Genomic DNA, 19028 nt, shown 5'->3' with positions numbered 1-19028 from the left:
GACGAGTACTGATACGACCACTATTATAGGCATCGGGAACCGGCACTGATCCGACATTTTTGAGAAATACCTAATCACAGTACCAATTGTTAATTTAATTCATCATAATATAATTCTGACTGTTTTTTTTTCAATAATATCGATCGCAGGCGATACCCGATGACAAGTAACAATATCGGTAGGCCTAATAGTTCAAAACTATGGGTTGGTATCGGTGCCGATACGATACCAAATAAATATGTGCTTTATTGTTTTGTTACCTTTTGAACAGATATAAACAAAGGATCTTTGCTTTTGCAGTAAAAGTGCGACAGTGAACAATTGAGTTCATCCTCACACCCGATACAGTCGCACGTCGGATTTCCATCGCATACTTCGGACTTTGCCACGCTGACTTTCGGGCGAGGACCTATAGGCAAAACAAATGGATAACAATATGTTACAGATTAGTGGTTTCCAGCATTTTTGTTTCCGTGACACCCTAATTTTGATGTATTACACATAAACCATATAGATCAGCCTTTCTTAACCTGGGGTAAATTTACCCCAGGGGGGGGGTAAATTTCCTAGTTTCAGGGGGTAAATCCAAGGATATGTATTCAAGCTCTGAATATTCTTGTTTCATATTGTTTCATTTATGATATTCAACTTAGAAACCACTATTATAGAAATTGGTGGACTGTATTGCATTAAAAACGTCAACAAATTACATTATTCAGACAACTCGAATATATGCAGCTCACTTAATGATGCTTTTAAAAAAAGCAATTATTGGTTAATTTTGGGTAATGCTGCCATTTATATAGATATATATATATATACTACTAAACGACTCAATTAACCTAATAATTTTATTCTTAATATTTTAAAGTTGCCCCAGTATTTTCGTGCTAACCGCTCGTCCATTGTGCTGCCCCAGCGTTGCAGTAAAACCTGTCTCTGCAATCCGTTTCATCGTGTCCCCGGGTACATTCGGCAACACCGTTGCAAATCTGGTTTCCGGCCAAGTATTCCAAGCCTGCGACTTCACAGTTTCTAACTTGAACCGAAGTGTTGCTTTTCGTCAAACTTGCAATGAAACTTGGAAGTTCGATTTCGATCTGGTAAAAATTACGAGACGTTATATCCAACTCAGTATTTATGAAAATCTTCAAGGACGTGCCACAAGGACCTTGGAAGTTAACATACCAACAACAAGTTTCTTACATTTTTCAATGGTATCGTTTCGCATTTGGCAGATCGGTTTGGGCAGTTTGCGAGCGACGAACATTCATCTTCGAAAAACGCGCACTCAAAGTTGCCGTCACACCTGTATGGTGTTAAGGGTGATTTATATCAGCACGTTAATAAATGGTGATTTCTAAAACTACGTTTTTAAAAGAATAGTTCTTGGTTTTACTTACGGTATGGCTTTAACCGGGGCAGATATGTTTGCAAATTCCTCCATTTTAAGAATTTTAGCAAGATCAAGCAACACTTGAGGAATTTTATTGCAGACGAAGGTTTTCTCTTTGTTTTGTAAACTGTTTTTGGTGCCGCCCTTTTCGCAATATTTCTCGTCCAATTGTGAATCGGTACAATCGATGACACCATCACAAATGCGTTGACGATTCAAACATTTGTTGTCACATTTCAGTTGTCCTGGACTACACTGATCACGACCGCTGTAAGAGTTAAATGAAACATTTGAGCAGAATGTAATTTGTGCAGGAGTGTTAAAGCTAGTAGAGCATAGACACTCATCGGACCAGTCCGGGCAGTCAACGATTCCATCGCAAATCTGTCGTCTAGCTATTATAGTTTCGTTGTCTAGGCATTTGGCGCAAACAAATTCGCCTTGGTCGGAAAAGCAAATGTCGGAACCGTCATCGCACCACGGTATTTTATCGTACAAAGCCCATTGCGGTAGCGAACAATATTTCCCGTGGCTGGATGATCCAAACAAGCGCTTGGTGCACTTGAAACCAGGAAGAGCAGTGAAGTCTTCAGTGCCGTTCGGACAGTCATGAAACGCGTCGCATGCATATTCCCAAGTCAGGCACTTTTCTGGAAGGTTCGGACAACGCAACATCATCGGATGTTTGCAGCTTTCGATTTCATCGCTACAATCACCGCAGTTATCCACTCCGTCGCATTGGAACTCAGTCGGAATGCAACGACGCTTGTTGTGGCACATGAACTCGGCGGAGCGGCAACTTAGCTTGTCAGCTGTCACGTTTTCGTCGCTGCCGTCAAAGCATTGCCTGACACCGTCTCTATACCAATAGCGCGGAATGCAGCGTCCATTGTCGGCACATCGAAGTTCGTCGTCGTTGCAATCCAAGGTTGTAACCTCATCCGAACCGTCAGGGCAATCCGCAAACCCATCTCTTACGCGAAACCGAGGCAAACACTTTGCGCCGCTTAAGCAACGAAATTCTGTTTCGTTGTAACAAGCATCAAGGGGGTGCAACTCGTCGCTATTTGTTTCATTACAGTCGGTTACGTTGTCGGCCACCCAATGCCTTGGAATACATCGCGCGTTTGTGCTGTCGTTGCCTGCCGAAGTTTTGCACCGAACTTCATTGCTCAAGCAGGATTCAAGTCCGCGTTCCTCGTCACTTGAATCGTTAAAAGAAGCGCTGTCGCAATCTTTGTTTCCATCAAACACCATCCATCGGGGAATGCAACGTCTAGATTTAGAACACTGGAATTCTGAGTAAAAATTCATTTAAATATTAATTTTAAGGGAAAAATAACAAGGGTGGAACAAACGAACCAACAACGCACCTTCTTTTGCTCTACATCTGATCACAATGTTCCTGTTATAATCACAACCATCAATCGTTTCGCGCCTTGCCACACATTTATTGGACGTCCTGCATCGAAATTCACCATCATTGCAGCTCCAATTACCTAATAAAAAACGATTTTTGTAAAGTTGAATTAACTGCATACCTGTGGGTCCAGAGGGGACACGATTTACTTACGCGAGACCTTTCCAAAGAAGTTTAACTGGATAAAACGCACTTATTTTTGTGCTTCGTGCGAACTTTTGACGTGGTTTTTGTACAGCTGTGGAGACAATGGACATCACAACTTATTTGCCCAATCATCTTTATAAATCCTATTATATCGCGTGATACGCGGATATTAATCGCGTGAGCAAATCGCATGTCTCCTTATATATTATACGGTTAGTCAATTTAAATTAAATAAACTAATATTTTCGCGCCTTGTGCGCAGATTTCGCCTCCGCCTCCTTGGAGAAATTTAGATAATATTTTGTTGCATATTTGCGCAGAGTTTTACCTATTATGATGTAAAAAAATACACAATTGTAAAATTAGGCCTATGATTTTTTTTTTTTGATTGGAGGTAACTCATATAACGTTTGGCAAATCGTGGTTACCATTTAACAAAGAAAGTATTATGTTTCTCGACAGTTCACAGATGCGAAGATTACAACTTAGCCCCTGCTTTACGTAAGAGAATGCTTGACCAGCAACACTTGTGTACGCCAAATTTACCAATATCAAGTTCGATGTCAATTCCATGCGTAGCCTATATACGTAGATAGTATATCGTTCCATTTTTAACTTAACTTACCAGCGGTTTCGGCCGATTCGTCAAATCCGTCAGGACAGTCTTTGTGACGATCAAAGGCCATGGATCTACCAACGCAACAATGCGAATTCGGACAGGTAAAGTAACCATCCTCGCTTCTGCAGGAGTTATCGCGTCTCGGCAACATCACGGTAAAGGGGTTTTCATTAATCGCACAGTTGTTGACTGAAAAGGAATCGAGCCAGACAAAAAAGTATTTACACGGCATTGAGCTATTTCGACTGATTTTGGAAGGAATTCTCAACAGAATACACTGTTTAACCCGGGAGCTATCAGAGATTTAAATATCATGTCGAGTACAAAAGGTTTGACTATTTAGAGCATGTAAGGGCCCCACATGGACCCCCAAAAGGCCAGTCTCAAGTTAGGAATTTGGTGTGTTTAGAAACGGGGGCTGTTGAAAAAAACCCAAAATTTCGGTGTAAAATCATGTCGAGTACATCGATCAAACCTATCTTAAATGTTGCGCCACATGTCAGTGGTCAATGAATAGCCGATCTTAAGTGCGGGTAATGGTGCAAAAACCATTTAAGACCACCCTTTATGGGGTCACCATGTCACGTTTAAATATCATTTCGAGTACATTAATGAAACTGGGTGAAAAGAAACTTTATATCCTACTGCAGTGGTTCCCAAACTGTGGTACGCGTACCACCGGTGGTACGCGAGAGTCTTTCAGGTGGTACGCGACTACGTATAAAATTTTCAAAGCATCTGTATACATTTCCGAAAACTTTCAACTTTGAAAACTTTCAGATTGAGTAATTTGCAATCTTGCGTTTTAGTTACCTTTAAGTTGAGGTTTCGCTTGTTTATGACGTAACACTTATGTTGTTCAGGAAAATAAAACGTTAATTGTTAGCAGCTGGTGGAGAAAAAACAACTACATAAATCGCATTAAAACTATTTGCTGTGTTTTGTTTAATTTATGGCTTTTATGTATTCTTGGAATGACATATGTCAAACTTTAATACAGCTACATGCTCATTTTCTTATATGCTAAAATAGCTATAGTTTGAGATATTCTAGTCAGATGTAGGCTTAACTTAAGTGGTACATGAACACTGTACAAAAGCTCAAAATGGTACGCGAGAGAAAAAGTTTGGGAATCACTGTCCTACTGTAACAGGAATGGTAAGTCTTAAGTTGAGGTTTTGGTGCAAAATACATTTAAGACCGGGTCAAATGTAGCACATGTACCTTCTCATCAATGCCAATAGAGGGCGCTATGTTTATTTTTGTATTAATTTAGATTTCCCCATAAACTGAAATGTTGTTGTTTTTTTGCCGTTCTTTTGATGAAAAAATGTTTTAAGAACGATTACACATACATAACTTTATTGTCATGGTAAAGAAAGAGGAATGAAATGCCAATGAAGGAGGTTGTCGAATTTTAACAAATACAAAACAAGAAGAAATCTGTCTGATCGAAATGCCATGATATAACATAATTTTGTTTGAACATTACATATATTCGTTTGACTGGCAACCTATTTAAAATGTTAATTTTGAATGTTAATGTCAATATTATTCATGTTATCTCTTTATAAATTAATTTGTTCGACAATATAGCATTCAACGTCGCTTAAACGTTTCAATAAAGAGCGAATAGGGCGAACGAAAGTCGCTCCCGAATTAACCACCCCGACATTTTGAGAAATTCGTACGTACCGCAGTGCGTAACGAAAGCCGTTTTGTGAATGTCCTCCTTAGCAACGGGTATCTGCCAGTTTCGTAAGATCCAGTTAAGTAAAGTATTTGCTGACAGACGGTCTTTGGAAAACCTCTTCGGCTGTTTGCATCGGTTCCGGATTGAACAGGGATATATTGTTCAACTTTCTATAGTCGATACAAATCCGATTAGAACCATCTTTTTTCTTGACGACAACCACAGTCGATGCGTATGCTGAGCGGGGTCGTCGTATTATTCCCAGTTGTAACATCTCGTCGATCTCGCGCTTTAATTCGTCCCTCATGTGGTATAAAGGAATGGTATCCTGTTTCAAACGCACCGGCCGATTATCCTTGAGCTGAATACGATGTCCGAGAAAACCAACATTTCCCGGTAAATCGCAAAAAATGTCCACATAAGCATTTGCAGCCGCTAACGCCCCCCCCCCCCTCTGTTTCGCCGTCAACTCTTCGCCAAACTTAATACATTGTAGTGACGTCAACATGGTTGTGTTGTCTTCACTCACAGCCATACAACCCTGGTGGACCAGTGATACATCTAGCTTGCCGGTGGTAGGCATTCTAGAGACAAACTTTTTAAGCATGTTCGCATGGAAAACACGATTTTTTTCATTCACATTCAGAACATAATTACACTGTCCTCGTTTCTCCACAACTGTGAATGGGCCATTCCACTGGAGAAGCAACTCGTTCAGCAGCAGTAGAGCTTTATCGCCGACTTCCTTCCGTCGTGGTTTGGCCTTTTTGTTATAATACCTATTTTATCTCTCTCTTTGAGCGCTCTTCTTTGGCCAGTTATAGAGTCGTCTCAATCTCTTTTCTTAGATTAATAACACACTGGTAGCTTGACCTCCCTTTCGTATCCATGTCTGGGTTAGTTCACATTTCCTTTTGTACGGTCATTGAACCGCGAATCGTCCTTCCGTAAAGTAGTTAGATTGGTGAAAATCCCGTTGATTCTTGAGAAACTTAGCGATATGCAAACAACAAAGCACCTATAGATCTGTTCCATTGTTTTGGCTGGTCACAACACAGCCTTTTGGGCATTTTCTTCAGGTTCCCGTTAAATTTTTCTACAAGCCGTTACACATAGGCTGATAGCGACCTGTCGTCAGATGCTTAATCATTAGAAGACGGTTCACTTCTTGCACACACTCCGAAACAAATTGAGTCCCTAAGTCACTCAACACTTCGTCAGGAATTCTCAATCGACTATACATGTCGACCAGTGCCTCTGCCACGGTTTCAGCCGTTTATATTCCTCAGCGCTTTCGCCTCCTCCGGGTGTCGCGTCGCGTAATCCACCAACGTAAGTATGTATCTGTGTCCCTATATCTGATACTATCGAGTGTTTTTAATACCCATATGCCCGGTCATAATGGAATCATGGGCAACCTTAATAACGCTTTCTTTTAAATTATACTTGGCACAACAAGTTGTTCCATCCATTCTCCTCTGCTGTGTTTCGGGTATTAAAATATTCGTTTAGCAGTCTGTATTCTTCTACAAACTTGGTTGCTTGTTCTCTCTTAACCACTACGTCCGCTGACTCCTTTAGTTTAACAATTAACGTGTCTTCTATCTGTGCCCTTTCGAATTCGGCCTTGTCCGTCACAGGCCATTCATCACATTTTGGCACCACTAGCGGTTTCACTTTATCTTTCTTAGGTCTCTATTAAAAACGCGTTTGGACAGCATTCACTTCTTCCCACAATGGATCGGGGTCTTCCGCTCCTCTAGCACCCTAAATGTTTCCGATTTACAGATCATGCAAAAGATCGGGTAGACATAGAGCTTCTACCTCGCCTGTCCAATATGTATACTTAATTTTTGCCATCTCGGCAGACACGAGAGAGCTGTTGGCCAGCTTGATGAGGCCTGGCCTGTCAATAATTTGGTCATCTCGAACAAATTTTCTATCAACCAGAATGCCTGTTCAACCGGCTCTCTTGATACAGTCACCGTTTTACCTCCAACTAAACCTTTCGACAGAGGCAAGTTATATCCGTGATCCGACTGTGTAACATTCCTCAGTCGCATATAAGGCACCTTCTCCTGGGTCTGTTGTCAGTATTATACCTTTGACAATTTTTTACACTGACACACGTCCTGGGCCAACTCACGGTTGTGTGCCGCCTGGAACTGCGCAGCAACACTGGGTATAGAGACTCCAAGGACTTAGGTGCCTGTTCCTTTCGGTAAGTCGACAACACTTATTAGGACACGACTTTAGAAATTGATCTTGGACGAATAGCTCACTCACATTGACCCAGTCGAAAGCTGCGCCCGATAACTTTACCCCCTTCTGCAGGTAATTCTGAGACGCACCGCAAACTGGGAAGGACTCTCAACCTTTTCGGGTTTTGGACTGCGAAACTTACTACGGTTACTTCTTCGTTTAAATCGTAACAGTTCAGTAAAGCTTGCATGAGCTGATCGTAGTCCACAGCGCCAGCGTCTTGAATTCTTGAGTATACAACCAATGCTCGACCTTGCATAAGGGCACTTAGCGTAGTCGCCCACTCTAATTTATGCCACTTGCAGGTTACAGCAAAGCGATCGAAGCGTAGCAGATAGCTATCCAACTCGTTCTGTTATTCCCTGTCTCGCGCCTCGGGTTTCCTTTGCTTTTCTTTCATGAACTTCGCGAAATCGACTCCAGTCAAGCTTGCTTGCCAACTTCATCATTTTTTCCATCTCGTTTTCTTGCTTCACCACCATATAAAACTAGGTCAACATCCAACACAGTTCAATAGAATAGATCCCGGACGAGCCCCCAATTGTAACAGACTTTTAGGTCAGATATCCTAAAGTTGCTTTTCTGTGATGACAAACCTAAAACTGGTACAGCAAAAACTGCAGATGTTTTTCTTAACTTAGTTTATGTATAATCCTACGCCACGCCTTGCCACAAATTCACGTCAAAACAACAGGTTACTACAGATCAGCTGGTCGCACCATAAGATATCACAAATGGAATATAACGTCACAATGGTCAATGACAGATGGCAGAGTAACGCAATGTTTGGGATTGTAAAGTAGTTTTACAGGTATAGCGCAATTTGTGACAATTACTATGGGGTTATTGATAACTTCAAATAAACTTATGTATTATATTAATAATAGTAGATAGTGATCGGAATGATATTTATCTGACTGTTTCTTGTGTTTGATTCCTACATTTAACGCTATCAAAAATAAACATAGCGCCCTCTATCGGCATTTATGAGAAGGTACATGTGCTACATTTGACCCGGTCTTAAATGTATTTTGCACCAAAACCTCAACTTAAGACTTACCATTCCTGTTACAGTAGGATATAAAGTTTCTTTTCACCCCGTTTCATTAATGTACTCGAAATGATATTTAAACGTGACATGGTGACCCCATAAACATAAAGGGTGGTTTTAAATGGGTTTTTTTCTACGCCACTGCGCACATTTTTGAAGGCAGTTAAAAATGTGCGCACATTATTAAAAAAAGTGCGCACATTTTTGAAAACATTTTAAAATGTGCGCACATTGTTAAAAAAGGTGCACACATTGTTAAAAACTGCGCACATTTTTAATAGTTTAAAATGTGCGCACATTTTTGTGCACATTGTGGAAAATAACGCCACGCGGCCCACGTCCTCTGTTGCGTGGCCCTCCAGTAGTTATTCCAAAGTAACAATATGCTTAGCACTTACCACTTAAACTTGGTTGCACTTGGACGCCAAAACACATAAGAACAGAAATGCCAAATAACATTATCTTAATAGCTTATAACCACTATAAGTAAAAACAAACCGTTTACAACTTTTTGCTAATTGTATTAAACTTAGTTACAGCAAACAGCTTTAGAACTGTTGTGAATAGGTCATTTTCTATACTGTTATGGAAAATTATAGATTAGAAGATTACGCAAAACGTTTTTTTACGCCCATCGCCACGAGGATTAGTCGAAGTTTGTCACGTTTCTTAAGCCTAAATTTTAATGACCTAAGCGACCAGCGCATAATAACGGGACGGGGCGGCTCTAACTGAAACTATTGCTTTAAACACATTTTGATTATATGAAGCGACTTTAGCACAATTTTCTTGCTCTAATAGAATCACAAATATTTTTCGGGTTTTATAGTTCACGACTGATGGACCGAAATTAGATCGTGGCTTCAGTTTCGATAAATAACATTCCTATCCTTCCGTCTATGTTTGGTCTTAAAATGTTTCAATGATATGTGCACGCTGACTACAGAAGCTATTCTTGAAATCAAGCGGAGTAAAAATAAATTTAGCATTACATTTTGCATTATATTGGTATGACAAAGACCACGAAATAATCGGCGGCACTAAAAAATCGTTTTAGGAAAAGATCCCAATCGACTCAAACAACGAAATATTGAACGATGTATCGTCACTCAGCGTAGACTTAAACAATAGTTTCGAAATCGTGCTGTAGTTCTTTTAAAAACAACTTCTTGTGTTAGTAGTAAGCTTTATTCAATTAAACGCACAGTCATTAATCTAGTTTTTAAGGAGAGAAGCTGTTTCAATTCAGAAAATAACTATCAAAAATGGTCTTTAAAAAAGGTTTCGGTCAACAGATATGCATAAAAAAATTTCATTTATAGGCCTAAAGTTGAAATACGTCCAGTTTTGAGAACAGTGGATGGTAGGACAGCTAATATATTTAGACAAAATATTACCACATAATATTTACGTTTTCGCCCGAACGGCTCGGGAAATTTATTTTTTCAATAAATGTATTTGCACGGTAAACACCAAAAATAATTTGCCTATTCCTTGATAAGAAAAATATTGACATCTGGTGTTCCCAAGCAATTTCCACTTTCCACAATTATTTTACATTTCAAAGCATCAATGACTTATAGTTCTACCAGTTTTCCTTTGGACCGCCAGCCCAGTGGGGAACCTTTAAAATGTAAAAAAAAATAATGTTGTCTCGACGACAAACGATAACAGCTTCAACTTAAACAATGACAGCTTATATAAGAAAAAGATAAAATTTCCCTCAAAAAAGGGCAATACAACTGGTGTAATTGTTGTTCACTGCTATGACTGCACTTACGGCATCGGTGCGATCCCTCTCTTTGTTTAGGCGTCTTTCCACATTCGTTGAGAGCATTTGTGTGCGCAGTGACAAACTTTTCGTCTTCTCAATTACCTAAAGAAAGTAAACAGCAAAATGCAACGATTAGTGGGGGATTTCGGCGACCAGCAAGCGTTAGTATATAGTTCTTGTTAAATCGCGCAATTTTGCAATATAAATTCTGTATATATAACATGCATACATGTAAAGCTCCTAGTTCCTTGTTGCACCAAGGCATACAATATTGAATACTTTAGATTACATTTTTATTGTTATTACTAGGGCGATTATTTTTTGACCTGTCAAAAAAACTCAAAATTTTGTCAAAATTTACACGTTAGGTCAAAATTTGTCAAAATCTTTTCAAGTCATAATCGAATAAAAATGCACATAAATCGCTTAAAAAATAGAAAAAAAGTCAGCTTTTTGAAATTGGTCGTTCAGTTATTTTGAAATTTATCGTTTATTTTCTCAAAAAAATTTAGTTTTGATATATGTTCAAGGTCATTTTAACCGTATTATATCTTTATTAGAGCAATATACGGTATAAAAATCGCGTGATTAACGACGCCTAGGTTATTTAAATCAATGTATTTTTAACAGGTCAAAATTTTTTCAAAATAAATTATTTTCAGGTCAAAATTTCCTATTTTTTAGGTCAAAAAATAATCGCCCTAGTTATTACTTATACCTGCTCATATGGTGAAATTGCCTGCGTTCCCATCATTACATGCCCCATTTTGGAATCAATTTTTGCGTCAAGCCTTGCATTTCTTATTAAATTTACAATCCACTTCTCAGCCTCTGCCACCGACATATTCAGCTTGTCTGCCAACATGTCAATACTGATACACTGTAAATAAACATATGTCAAAATAAATGACCATTTACCAATCCTTTAAAACATAAAAACTTCTGTGCCAAATCAGCAGGGCTTTAAAAGATCAGCAGGGCTTTAAAAGTACAATCAGTGAGTGGCAGCAACAATATTACATTGTTGGTTGATTAAACCTATGAAAATAAAAGTTGTGAGTAAGCACACCTGATGAATTCTGCAAAAGGTTTCAAATATAAAAAGTCTTGCATTTTCAATGAAATCATCAAGACAAGCCACCAAAAAGAAATCATTGGAAAGAACTGTGGCACACTCCCTCAGTTTTTCCTGTGCCCGATCAAAATCAAAGTGAATGTACAAACATTCAATGAATTCTGTAATTGGATCTCTGTATGTATAAGATTCCTGCTGGATCACACGAACCAAGTCTTTGAGCACCTAAAAAGCAAGATAAGTTGAACTATATATTGTGCAATTATCCACCTATCATAAAGCAACTAGATATAAATTTAAATACCTGCCGTCTTCTCTTGTTTGTTATAACCGCAGTTGTGAGATAGCGGAGAACCCAGGGACACATTGTTTGAATGGCATTCAAGTAAGGTGCTTGATATAGAAACAGGTCAATAATTTCATCCCTTCCTTTCGCGTGGTTAAAGAAAACAAACAATGACCAGTGAATAAGCCAAGTACGCTGTTGAAGGAGCTGTGAAAAATGTATGCAGGTCATACGTTTATGTTATTTTTAGAAAATTATATTGCTCTGCTTAAGTTGAGGAATCCGGGCTATGTTGAGTGCAGATGACAAACAAGAACTTACAGGAGGCCAGGTCATGTTATTATTAAGCCAAGCATAACAACATACACATAAATGATTAAACAAGACTCAAAAAAAAAGCCAGTCGACATGGATAACTTTAGATTGCTGTGGCTGCTAAGACCTAATGTCTAGCAAAGGTCAGAGGTTAGTCATGCAGTTAAGTAGTTACCTTAGGGACACTTACAAATACAAAATAGCTAGTTACCAGACAGGGGCACTGTAACTTAATACAAATTGCTACGCTGCATTAGGTATGGCAATACAGTAAAATCTCTGGTACAAACCTGGAGGGGAGTTGCATTCAAGTTGGAATCAATGTTTTCACGCAATCTGTGGAGATCCTCCCAAGCTGTGTCCCAGTCTTGCATGAGAATTTCACTTGCAAGTTTCCCCCATAAAGAATCAAGTGCTCTTTTGTCATCAGATTGAACCAGAACACGATGGAAGTACAAATACTCTGCAGCTCCTACAGCAGGGAAACAAATAATATCTGAAGTTAAATGTTTGTAAGAATTCCAGTGACAAACAAAGGTTATCCAGAAATCAAAAAATAGGGTCCCAAAAACTTAAAAGCAGATGTCTCTGATACACAATCACACATGTTCACTTCGCGTCTAAAGGTTTACTTTCGCTGGATGTTAATTCCGGGGTATTTCTGATTAGGGTGGGAAAAACATATTAATTGAACTGATTACAAAACAAATTACTAGACTAAGGAAGACATGGGGATTTTTCAAGACCTTATAATATGCTAATTATTTTAAAGACATTCAAAGATTTTAAGCTTTTAAAGACTCAGTGGGAACCCTGTTACTATCTGGTTGGCCACCCCTATCATTGGCAATCACTATGGGATTTAAGACTCTTTTAAAAATGCATTTTTTCCAACTTAATCCAGTTGAGGTCTTTTCGAATTTTTTCCCAAAATTATTAAGTAACACTTAGCGTGACAGTTTTATATGGCTTCCGTGCAGCTTTTTTAGAATAACAAAAATCCTAGATCTGTCCCTGCTTCTCTGCTAGGCCCTTCTTATAAATAGTATGGCAAATACACTGTATTATCCCAACAAAATAATCCCTACTCCTTGTCTAAATAAAACTAATTAATCTTGTATTTTATATATTTTAGATTTAAAACTCAAGTATTTGATTATTACATTTCATAATGATAATATTTATAAACCAAATCACAAAAAATTGCATATATTTACCTGAATAATTTCCACACTCATATTGAAACTTGGCATAGTTGTATAGTGTATCAAGGTCTTCTAATTTAAAGCTGTGGTTCTTTTCTAAATACTCAAACAGAGTCTTTCCTTCTCTTGATGTTTCAATCTATTAGATAAAAGCATACAGTTTAGTAAAATATATCAAATGATATATACAGGATTGGATTGATAAAAATCTAGCCTTCAAGCATCCCTAGAAAAAACGTCCACCTAAACAAATCAACACCCGAAATTTTATTTCTGTTAATGCATAAGATAAGGGGCCATATTTCATCAATTACATCAAAATTAGTCAATTATCTATTCAGAATTCAGCATTGGAGCACTCGCCAATAAACCATATATTTCACTGAATTTTTTTACAGTTGCAAGAAAATCAATTGGCACAAAACACACTGATTCATTAAATTGTTAATCTGGTTTGAAATAACAAGGTCCATGAAACCTAAATACCAGACCGATTGATTTAGTGATACTAACAAAGAAAATATAATTATTTGTGAGTCTGTGACAATTAAATTGTCCTTTTAAGTCTGTGACAATCAAATTTGTCCAAAACACTTGATTGTGCATAAATTTGGCACTGCACAAAAAAGATCCAGGAAAAAGTGCCATGAACAGACTGAATCCTAATATCTGCATTGCATATATTTATACATAATATGATTTTTTTTACCTGTTTCCGCACTTCCTCTTGTTCAAATGTGTGAACAATTGGCTCTGTTTTAATTGTGTGAGATTTTAGTAAACTGACAACTTCATTTCTTTTATCTTTCAAGTGAACAGGAATCTCCTATAACAAATTTATAACAATGCATTTTTTACTTAATATATAAAACAAAGCGTTTATTGCTTACATAAAACTGTACGTTCATTAATATAGCCAGATAGTTTAGGTTGCTTTGTAGTATTAATGTTTATCAATACAAAAATTAGCATTTGATTAATTTTTCTTTGATAAAAGTCTGATTACTTGATGGTTAGGTTTCTTTAGGTATAGTTCAAAAATTTATAATTAATATATTCTTACTTACGACAAAATGCTTTATCCCCTTTGTCACATAGTTGGAGTGCTACAAAACACTGGTGACAATATTATATATGTATAATATAAAACTTGCCTCTCCTGGGTATAACGTTTTGTACACATCCATGGCAAAATCCACCATGTTTGTGTTGCTGAGAAGGTCCAGCTTTCCTTCATGGAGATCACGTTCATCATAGATTTCGCGTTCAGAGAGAAATTCCAGTAAAGGAAACACAAGGTGACGGTCTAGATATGTGCCAACTTTGGTAGTTAAATCATATTTCGCCATACTGTAGTGTTCCTAATTTTCTAAAGAAATGACATTTTATACTTTATATTTAAAACAAAACGTACATAAAAAGTTAGTGCCTGTTAGTGGTTCATTGTGAAAAGTGTGGCAAGTTCTCCCGGGAGTTTTTTTCAACCTTTTAAAAGTACAATCCCCCAAAAAGTCTGAACTACAGCCCAAATATGTAAAACGCTTGTGTGACATACGTTTACAGTGCAATGTATGCAATACAGAGTGCATCTGAAAATTATTAAGTGCACCGGATCTGCAGTTTTTTTACGTTTGTCGCACTCGGTCTACCGGATTCTTTCGGCCGTGCATCCAAGAGATCTCATCCAGATCTGCTATACTTTCCAAACTGGTTTGAAGTTTGATCTGTTTTTATCATTCATGAATCATTACGGTTTAACTTTAACACTTTATAATATCGGTTAAATTTTGTGCGTACTAAACTGTTCATTAAAATTCCTAAAAACCAGAGTCGAATAAAACCTCCTATGTCAATTTGGGCGCTGGTCTAGAATCCTACCACAACGCATATTATTTGGTTTAGGGTGGGTCAAATATTAGGCGCTCTTTCACTTACGTATGTGAAAAGTTATGCAAAAAACAAAACAAAATAATACCGCATACCACAACGCCTATTGTTTGGGTTAGCGTTTGGGTCAAGTAATATTATGTTTATTATTAATAATAACTTGACCCACCCTCAACCAAACGCTAACCCGCACCCTAACCCAAACAATATGCGTTGTGGTATGCGGCATTTAAAGTTTTTTTTTTATTAATTTTCACGTACATAAGTGAAAGAGAGCCAAATATTATTATATTCATCATTTAATACAAATATTTGACCCACCGACACCCTAACCCAAATATTATGATTTAATTATTGTGGTGGGATTATAGACCAGCACCGAATCCTACTATAGCATTGAAACAAATATCAAAGCAACGCACAGTATTTGGGTTAAGGGGTCGGTTAGTATTTGGGCGAGGTGGTTCAAGTATTATTAACCATATTGCTTAACCTACCCAAACGCTAACCCAAATATGTTTCGTTGTAGTAGGATTCTAGACCAGCTTCCCAATTTGTGCTGTTTACGCTGTGCAGAATTACAAACCATTTTTAGACCAGCCATATTTTGTAACGTGTGGTAGTTGAACTGACTGTTTTCACCTTTTACTCATGATGCCATATGCTTTTAATAATAAAATCCTGACCAATACAGTGAATAAGAACCTTGAGTGATTTTTAATAAAATGTTGGTAGAGTAGACTGAATGTATATCAATAGCAGTTAATCCAGGAATAACGACAAAACAATTTAAACTTTTTATAACAAAAAATATAAGTAATAATTGCATAGTAAAAACCCATACCAACCAAACTGTTGAATTTATTGATGAGCAAAGTGGTCAGGATTAATACGGTCTAATTTGTTTTATTTGGAACTAGACTGGGGTTTGTCAACCGCGACCCTTGCCCCCCTTTCTGGGGACGAGCATACTTTTTTTATTCATTTCTTCAATGCACTTAAATTTTAGTTTTTTAATAAATTTTGAAGACCTAAGTTAAGTGACGTATTTTTGTTAAACGTAAACAGGGCGGGGGCGCTATGGGTTAAGATGCCACGGAGGGGCAAATCTATGTAAGTTTGAGAACCACTGTACTTGATAAAATATTCGGCGTTGCCCAGGTTTAATACGATATTAACCATTTTAATACCATGTCGCGCTTTATTTGGAATGATAAAAATTGATTCGACGACTGGAAATATAGCCTACCGGCGATGTAAAATAAATCGTTGCACAAATCGCGATGATTTACGAAATCTACCTGAATTTTGCGTGGTTACATAACATTTAATATAACTGTTGGTTATTATTCACCAGTCTATGACATATTAACAATGTCCTGTAAGTTTGTCCTCACCAATCATTTAAAAATTGATTCTGATTATTTAATATGTAACAAAAAAGTAAAGTTGCCGATAACGCAACAACTTTGAGAGAAGGCGAAATAATGCTAGATAAATGTTTAAAAGGACTTGCCTTTTGCCTAGTGATGAAAGTAAGCTGGGGCGATCCAAAATCCGTTCCGGAAAAATAAGATTTGCGGGTATCTCGTATCGTGAAAAAATGTTTTTTTAACAGGGTATTCCACCATATCCTTGATTGTATTTAAACTATATTTTTTTTTGGATATTAGTGCACCACATCGAACGACCTCATGTTTTTAAAGCTTCTATTTTTAGACACCTCATCATGACGTAACTTTGTGACGTCATCTCTGAAAATTTTAATGCTTTCCAGTTAGCAAACTTTTTATCGGTCCAGTCAAAAAGATATTCTACTTTTATCCTAAAAGTTACACTCGTGGCGCTACTCGTTTGGTGTATTTCATAAACTCTTCAATGTGCAATTCCGGCGAAAATATTTTGCAGGGCGAAGTATGTCCATCTTTTTATGTGCGCTAAGCATCACGCCTCCTTCTCAATTTAAAGAATGCAACTCAAACAAATAGATTACTCTGATACTTGTTAGCATGTTTGCGCTCAACAACAGTGTGTGTTTTTAGTTCAGTTGTTTTGCGAAGTCTAGAACAACAAGTTCAGATCGTTACTACTCCAAACAAATTTCTGAAAGGCTGTACCAAAAAATCAAACCGTTAAAATACGCAAACAAATATTGTCAAATATGTTTGAACAACCTCCCAGCAAACACAAAACGTTTAGACAACTTTCGCAACGTTGTATGTTGGTGCTACAGAAGTTTTCGACAAAATATTTTCTATCTAAAAGTTGTTGGAAAGGTTTTGACCAACGTTGAGTATATTACGTTGTACAGCGGTCTCAATATAACGTGAAGGAAACGTCAACCAACAAACGTAAAAAATATCGTTTTACCAAAGTTATTTACAACGTTTATACAACAGTGTTGGAGAACGTTTGCTTCTACAAACTTAAAATAACGTTGCTGATGTCCCCAATGGAACATTTAAACGACGTCTAGCATTCTGGTTTTGCATTTCGTTAAACAAACGTTGTAGAAATACTTATATGACACGTTAACTGTAAAACCCTAAACAGGACACTGCCACAACGTTTATGAAGTACGTTTAAAAAACGTTGGGTCTAAAAGGTAAGTTGTAACGCCAAACATACGTTGTTAAAATACTTATATGACACGTTAACTGTAAAATCCTAAACGCAACACTGCCACAACGTTTGTAGAGTACGTTTATAAAACGTTGGTCGCAAAGGGTCAATCATAACGTTAAACCAACGTTGTAAAGTTACTTATATGACACGTTAACTGTAAAACCCTAAATGCAACACTGCCACAACGTTCGTAGAGTACGTTTATAAAACGTTGGTCGCAAAGGGTCAATCATAACGTTAAACCAACGTTGTAAAGATACTTATATGACACGTTAACTGTAAAACCCTAAATGCAACACTGCTACAACGTTTGTAGAGTACGTTTATAAAACGTTGGTCGCAAAGGGTCAATCATAACGTTAAACCAACGTTGTAAAGTTACTTATATGACACGTTAACTGTAAAACCCTAAATGCAACACTGCCACAACGTTTGTAGAGTACGTTTATAAAACGTTGGTCGCAAAGGGTCAATCATAACGTTAAACCAACGTTGTAAAGTTACTTATATGATACGTTAACTGTAAAACCCTAAATGCAACACTGCCACAACGTTTGTAGAGTACGTTTATAAAACGTTGGTCGCAAAGGGTCAATCATAACGTTAAACCAACGTTGTAAAGTTACTTATATGACACTTTAACTGTAAAACCCTAAATGCAACACTGCCACAACGTTTGTAGAGTACGTTTATAAAACGTTGGTCGCAAAGGGTCAATCATAACGTTAAACCAACGTTGTGAAGTTACTTATATGACATGTTAACTGTAAAACCCTAAATGCAACACTGCCACCACGTTTGTAGAGTACGTTTATAAAACGTTGGTCGCAAAGGGTCAATCATAACGTTAAACCAACGTTGTAAAGTTACTTATATGACACGTTAACTCTAAAACCCTAAATGCAACACTGCCACAACGTTTGTAGAGTACGTTGATAAAACGTTGGTCGCAAAGGGTCAATCATAACGTTAAACCAACGTTGTAAAGTTACTTATATGACACGTTAACTGTAAAACCCTAAATGCAACACTGCCACAACGTTTGTAGAGTACGTTTATAAAACGTTGGTCGCAAAGGGTCAATCATAACGTTAAACCAACGTTGTAAAGTTACTTATATGACACGTTAACTGTAAAACCCTAAATGCAACACTGCCACAACGTTTGTAGAGTACGTTTATAAAACGTTGGTCGCAAAGGGTCAATCATAACGTTAAACCAACGTTGTAAAGTTACTTATATGAAACTTTAACTGTAAAACCCTAGATGCAAC

General features: G+C 37.5%; 1 protein-coding gene across 2 annotated transcripts; it reads right to left on the bottom strand.

The window, feature by feature from the left end:
* Positions 1-10004: 10004 nt before the first annotated feature.
* LOC146168477 (eukaryotic translation initiation factor 3 subunit E-B-like) lies at positions 10005-14608 on the bottom strand. 2 transcript variants are annotated; one of them, XM_083390886.1, is made up of 9 exons: positions 14398-14608; positions 13953-14069; positions 13256-13382; positions 12329-12510; positions 11742-11930; positions 11432-11662; positions 11081-11242; positions 10360-10464; positions 10005-10212 (listed from the first exon to the last, which is right to left on the bottom strand). In XM_083390886.1, exons 1-9 carry the CDS (start codon positions 14590-14592, stop codon positions 10174-10176), a joined length of 1347 nt encoding a protein of 448 aa, XP_083247012.1. In that variant the 5' UTR covers positions 14593-14608; the 3' UTR covers positions 10005-10173. The 2 variants fall into 2 exon arrangements, with proteins under 2 accessions (XP_083247012.1, XP_083247006.1); XM_083390880.1 differs by having other exon boundaries at positions 10369-10464.
* Positions 14609-19028: the final 4420 nt, after the last annotated feature.

Source organism: Ascidiella aspersa, chromosome 1 (genome assembly GCF_963924565.1).
Source record: "Ascidiella aspersa chromosome 1, kaAscAspe10.2, whole genome shotgun sequence".
Lineage (NCBI taxonomy): Eukaryota > Metazoa > Chordata > Ascidiacea > Phlebobranchia > Ascidiidae > Ascidiella > Ascidiella aspersa.
This window is presented reverse-complemented; position numbering and strand designations above follow the sequence as displayed.

Coding starts and splice junctions, on each gene's coding strand:
- LOC146168477 (XM_083390886.1), bottom strand. CDS start 14,592: ATGGCGAAATATGATTTAACTACCAAAGTTGGCACATATCTAGACCGT. Junction 13,383..13,952: donor AAGAGGAAGTGCGGAAACAG/GTAAAAAAAATC, acceptor TTTATCTAATAG/ATTGAAACATCAAGAGAAGG. Junction 12,511..13,255: donor TGAGTGTGGAAATTATTCAG/GTAAATATATGC, acceptor TCCCTGCTGTAG/GAGCTGCAGAGTATTTGTAC.